The sequence below is a fragment of the Lemur catta genome, chromosome 3 (genome assembly GCF_020740605.2).
Source record: "Lemur catta isolate mLemCat1 chromosome 3, mLemCat1.pri, whole genome shotgun sequence".
Taxonomy (NCBI): domain Eukaryota; kingdom Metazoa; phylum Chordata; class Mammalia; order Primates; family Lemuridae; genus Lemur; species Lemur catta.
In genome coordinates, this window is record NC_059130.1 from 27,150,012 (window position 1) to 27,156,194 (window position 6,183).

Genomic DNA, 6,183 nt, shown 5'->3' on the forward strand with positions numbered 1-6,183 from the left:
GGCTTCTTTTCCTTTGGGTAAATAGCCAACAGTGGGATTACTGGATCGAATGGTAGGTCAACTTTAGTTCTCCAAGGAATCTCCATATTGTTTTCCATAGAAATTGTATTAATTTGCAGTCTGACCAACAGTGTATAAGAGTCCCTTTCTTTCTGTATCCATGCCAGCATCTATTATTTTTGGACTTTTTAATAAAGGGCATTCTAATTGGAGTAAGGTGATATCTCATTGTGGTTTTAATTTGCATTTTCCTGATGGTTAGTGGCATTGAGCATTTTTTCATATGTTTATTGGCCATTTATCTATCTTCTTTTGAAGGCCTTCTGTTCATGTCTTTTGCCCACTTTTTAATGATTTTTTTCATACTGATTTCTTTGAGTTCTTTGTCTATTTTCTTTGTTGATTATTTCCTTGGCTGTGTAGAAGCTTTTTAATTTAATCAAGTCTCATTTATTTTTGTTGTCACTGTGATTGATTGCCATTGGGGTCTTCTTTATAAATTATTTGCCTAGGCTGATATCTAGAACAGTTTTCCAACATTTTCTTCTAGAGTTCTTATGGTTTTGTGCCTTAAATTTAAGTCTTTTATCCATCTTGAATTCATTCCTGTGAGTGGTGAGAGATCTGGATTCTGTTTCATTCTTTTGCATGTGGTACCCAGTACCATTTATTGAATAGAGATTATTTTTTCCAGTGTCTCTTGTCTGCTTTGTCAAAGAACAGGTGGCTATATATGTCTGGGTTTTCTGTTGTGTTCCATTGGTCTATTTCTCTATTTTTGAGCCAGTACCATACCATTTTGGTTACTATAGACTTGCAGTTTAGTCTGAAGTCAGGTAACATGCGACATCCAGATTTGTTCCTTTTGGTCAAGATTACTTTGGCTATTCAGGCTCTTTTACGGTTCCAAACAAAGCAAAGAATTATTTTTTCTAGATCTGTGAAATATGACATTGGTATTTTGATGGGGATTGCATTGGATCTGTCAATCACTTTGGGTAGTCTGGACATTTTAGCAATGTTTATTCTAGTTATCCATTAGCATGATATGTTTTTTTCCATTTTTTTGGTATAATCTGTAATTTCTTTCCTCCTTGTTTCATAGTTTCCTTTGTAGAGATCTTTCACTTCCTTAATTAAGTGTATTTATAGGCGTTTTATTATCTTTGTAGCTATTGTGAATGGTATGGAGCCTTTGATTTTGACTCTCAGCTTGACTGTTATTGGTGTATAGAAATGCTACTGATTTGTGTACACTGATTTTGTAACCTGAGACTTTGCTGAATTTATTTATCAATCCCAGGACTCTCTTGGTAGAATCTTTTGGGTTTTCTAGATATAAGATCATATCACAAGCAAAAGGTGATAGTTTGACCTAGTCCTTCCTGATTTAGATACCCTTAATTTCTTTCTCTTGCCTGATTGCTCTGGCTAGGACTTCCAGCACTATGTTGAATAGAAATAGTGATAGAGGGCATCCTTGTCTTGTTCCAGTACTCAGTGGGAATGTTTTCAACTTTCCCCCATTCACTATGTATAGCTGGCTTTTAAAATTTTCAGATATGTTCCTTCTATACCTGGTTTGTTGAGGGTTTTTACCATGAAAAGGTGCAGAATTTTGTTGAATGCTTTTTTTTTTTTGCATCAATTGAAATGATCATATTATCTTTGTTTTTGAATCTGTTTATGTGGTGAATCACATTTATTGATTTATGTGTGTTGAACCATCCTTGCATCGCTGGGATGAAGTCCACTTGATCATAGTGGATTATGTTTTTGATGTGCTGTTGAATTCAGTTTGCTAGTATTTTACTGAGGATTTTTGTATGTATATGCATAAGGGATATTGGTGAGCAGTTTTCTTTTTTTGTAGTGTCCTTTCCTGGCTTTGGTATCAAGGTGATACTACCTTCATATGATTCCCAGATTTTAAGAGTTGTTTAAGTAGGCTTACTATTTAAATTATTTTATTTGCATCTTATTAAAATGTCTTTCACAGAAGTACTATTATCACCATTTCCTCAATTAGGAAACTGAGACCTATAGAAATGTTAAGAAAATTACACACCTAATTCAGACAAAGAGCCTGGATTAAACTCAATCCTTGTGTTTATACAATGCTAATTTTCTAACATAGTACTTACTTACAGGTTTATTTAAATCTTTAAATACATATTTAAAATTTTTGAATATTTAAAAAGTGCATGTGATACAAAAATTTGAAAGGTAAAAAAATGATCATGCAGTGAAAAGTTAGTCTTTCTCCCCCTTTCTATGCCTCAGATACTTGAAGTACTCTCTGAGATAACCACTGTACCTCATATGGATAATACATGAGTTTCAGAGACCTAATTTGCACATGGTTTCAAGTACCTATTGTTTGTGGAAAGTGAGGATCATCTGTGATTTACTTATTTTCTCTGTATATCAAGAAATAATTATCGGCCGGGCTCAGTGGCTCACACCTGTAATCCTAGCACTCTGGGAGGCCGAGGAAGGAAGATCGCTCGAGGTCAGGAGTTTGAGACCAGCCTGAGCAAGAGCGAGATGCCGTCTCTACTAAAAATAGAAAGAAATGATTTGGACAGCTAAAAAAAATATAGAGAAAGAAAAAATTAGCCTGGCATGGTGGTGCATGCCTGGAGTCCCAGCTACTCAGGAGGCTAAGGCAGTAAGATCACTTGAGCCCAGGAGTTTGAGGTTGCTGTGAGGTAGGATGACGCCACGGCACTCTAGCTTGAGCAACAGAGTGTAACTCTGTCTCAAAAAAATAAATAAATAAAAAATAATTATCCCTTGTTGTGAGGTTGGCAAACATGACAAAGCATTCTTTTCTTAAGAAAGCCTGATCCTCCTTCAGTTTATCAAGCATAAATGATAAACCAAATAATTTATTGATAAAAATAACTTTAGAACCTATTTGTAATTCATGAAACAAAGAAGAGGTAACCCACAATGTTGCCGACAGAACTGTTTTAAATCAAAGCTCCTTAGATAATTCGCAGGCACTGGCTCTAGTTATTAGGATTTCAACATGAAAAGAAATTATATGACAGCACTTCATCCATCCCAAGAGCATCCGTGTGTCTTCCAGCATCTGGGAAGGTGTCAGTTTCCTGATAGCAATCAAGATGACTAAATCCTTGAATCTCAGACTGCTAGGCCTCCTCTTGTTCCTCTGAGATGCTGAGACAAAGGTCAGTACTGGAGCTCAACTCAAGGAATTTCCCACCTCTTCAAATACTCAGGCTAGGCCACTGATATTTTTCTCTACTGTACCAGCCCAATCAAGTGTGAAACATGCACACACCACCCAGCATTCTTCTGGGTAAAGAGTACAAGGCGTGAGCTCTTCCCTCAGGTATTGGGAGGGGCTTTCTCAGGGAAGCAAGATGCAGACTCTCTGGTGCCATCTTGCTATTGCCCTCTAATCAGCAGTGACCCCAGCCAGAAGAAAGAGGAGAGCAGAGCAAGGACCTTCACAGAAACCGAAGAAGGAACAATGCCATTCCTTATTCCTTTTTTGATATGTTTGAAATTATTGATTAGTTTATCACTTACTGGTTGTTCATAGTCTATCTATCTTTTAGAGCTCACATTTCTTTGAAGACACACTACATAATATGCATTATATTAGGTATCTCATTGAGCTTTTGCAGCATGCTTTTAAGGTAGGAAATATTCTTATTTCTAATTATAGCTGTGTAAACATCTTCAAGGAAGATAGCAAATATTTGATGTCACATGGTAATGGTGCCTGGAGATGTCCACACAGCCAGGTACTAAAAGTTTCCCCCAGTTGGGACAGTGAGTAATACTAGCTAAAGTATTACTGTGGTTCAACAAATTGCACTAAGAAATTATCAGTGGGTAAGTTCTGTGTAGCCATATTTTATTTATTTACATAAAAATATCCATAAGTGATTGGTGGATCTTCACAGAACTTCACTCCTTGAGTGTTCAGAAAAGCCTGAAATCCTACTAAATGTCATTCCAAAAGAGAGCAATTGTTAAGGAATCAATTGAACTAACTTATGTAGGAAAAAGTAGAACACAGCATGTGGGGACTATGAGTGTAAAAGCTCCTAGATGGCTGCTGCCCAGACATTAAGTCAGAGTTGAAGAAAATGGGAGAAGATGAATTCAGGTTTCCAGTAGACAACCAGTCACTCATGATCACGAAGGGCACAGAGATGAGGTCAGTGTGTAAATGGAAATGGCAGCTTTAGGGAGGGCCTGGCATGTAACTCTTATGGCCTAGAAAACTGCAGGATGGCATTGCCCAATTCAAGCCCACTGAGGGACCATATGGAGACACAGGCAGGTTGGGATCGCCAGCGTCTAGGAAGCTGAGATGTGCCTTTGTGGCCCTGTTCAAGTCAATTAACTGTCAACAAAAGCCTAGAGACCAATAGGCTGGGTAAAAGGCGAAGTTAGGTGTAAAAAAAAACTGCAACTGCACCTGGAAGTCAAGATATATCCAGACTTCAGGGTTAGCACACCCTGGTCTCACTGTTAAAGAGAACAAAGCTGGATCCTGGGCAGGTGACGCTGGATGAGGTAATAGTTTTTACATACAGGTCACTCAGGAAGCTGGGAGGTAGGGGAAGTACCATTTCTGATTATAGAAAAGCATCATTGTTGCAAGAGAGTTTGTCATATTCTCCAATTGCCACATGACACTGGCATGAAGAACTTGAGAAAATGTCTCAACTGAATCACTGTGCATTTAATCTGGTGAGGAGGATCACCAACTAGGAAGTTTTCTGATACCCTGAGCATGCCAAGTCATTTGGGAATTGCACGCAGATGGCATTTTGGTTGGGAAATAAGCACATCATCCCAGTTCTGGGCTGTTCCCCTGCGTGGGTCTCCCAGTCCTTATAAAAGGCTTCTCCAGCTCACTGAAGCTATCTTCTTGGCACTCAGCTATACATCTCTGGAGACTCTGGTGAGTACAAATCTTACAGCCTTTCTTGGTACTTCAGTGGTGTTAGGATTTACCCTGTGGGTAGAGATGATGATTTTCTTTAGTCAATTTATGCTCACAGATGGGAAAAAGAAGATAATGAGGTTTCGGGCATCAATTTTAGCTGGTATTTGGTAGATGGACTTGAAGGTGATGAGAGAAATGGAGTAAAAAATACAGTCTTAAACCTGAAGCTTAAACTGAAGGCCAGTGAGAGATGCAAGACTTTGTCCTGTCTCCTGCTCCACATCTGCTCCAGACAGATCTCTCAGAGCACAATCTCCTCGAGTGACAGGCTGGAGCCTTTGCAGCGCTTTTCAAAGCCCCATGGCTCAGCACCACAGTCAGCTTAGTGAAACTGGTAACCAGGGCCTCGTGGAAGCTATGAGTAGAGATTCCATTTAGAATTGGTTAGAATTTCAATATTTGGGTTTTTCTTCTCTGGATAGTATTTGTCCTCAGAAACATCTGTTTCTGCCTCATAGGCAATTGTGTCTTTAGAAAGTGGTACAATAAGAGATCAGCCGCAAAAGACTGAAGAGCTGAGGGTGAGAGGTCCTAAACGGGAAGACTAAAAAAGCTACACAAAATCTTAAGGATTGTGTTAGGAATCCAAGTGGGTCCTTGGAGACTGGATGGCTGATGCTGTGGCTGACTGTTGCACTGTCAGGACTGTGTCTCTTATGAATGCTGTTGCTTCTCTTTCAGATCCTCTGACCCCCACAAGAGATGTCTTACCAACAGCAGCAGCAGTGCAAGCAGCCCTGCCAGCCACCTCCTGTGCTCATACCTAAGTGCCCTCAGCCATGCCCACCTCCAAAGTGCCCTGAGCCCTGCCCACCTCCAAAGTGCCCTGAGCCTTGCCCACCTCCTCCCTGCCCACCTGTACAGTGCCCACCTCCTCCCTGCCAGCAGAAGTGTCCGCCCAAGAGCAAGTAACACCAAAGGATTCATCAGGACCATGAACCGGCTAGATCCACTCGCTCTTCTTGATTGCAGGACTCCGTCATCTTTGTTTCAGCCATGGTGACAGATTGCATCCTTCCTAACCTCTGCCTGGGATGACAGCTGACAGAGAAAAGTTTAGGCACTGAAGCTGAAATCATGTTGTTCGAAGATGAGCATTAGGATTGTCACCTAATCTCCCTTTGTCAGCTGTCTGTCAGTGATCTTGGCGCTGGTCCCTACCAGCAAAGCTTGTGTGTCTATACTTT

General features: G+C 40.0%; 1 protein-coding gene across 1 annotated transcript; it reads left to right on the forward strand.

Moving 5' to 3' along the window:
* The first annotated feature begins 5,698 nt into the window (after positions 1-5,698).
* Positions 5,699-5,933, forward strand: LOC123634620 (small proline-rich protein 2I-like). The gene has a single exon (XM_045546352.1). The coding sequence runs from the start codon at positions 5,699-5,701 to the stop codon at positions 5,906-5,908; it is 210 nt and encodes a 69-aa protein (XP_045402308.1). The 3' UTR covers positions 5,909-5,933.
* The last annotated feature ends 250 nt before the right edge of the window (positions 5,934-6,183 follow it).

Excerpts from the sequence above, each read along its gene's own strand:
- LOC123634620 (XM_045546352.1), top strand. The coding sequence starts at position 5,699 with ATGTCTTACCAACAGCAGCAGCAGTGCAAGCAGCCCTGCCAGCCACCT.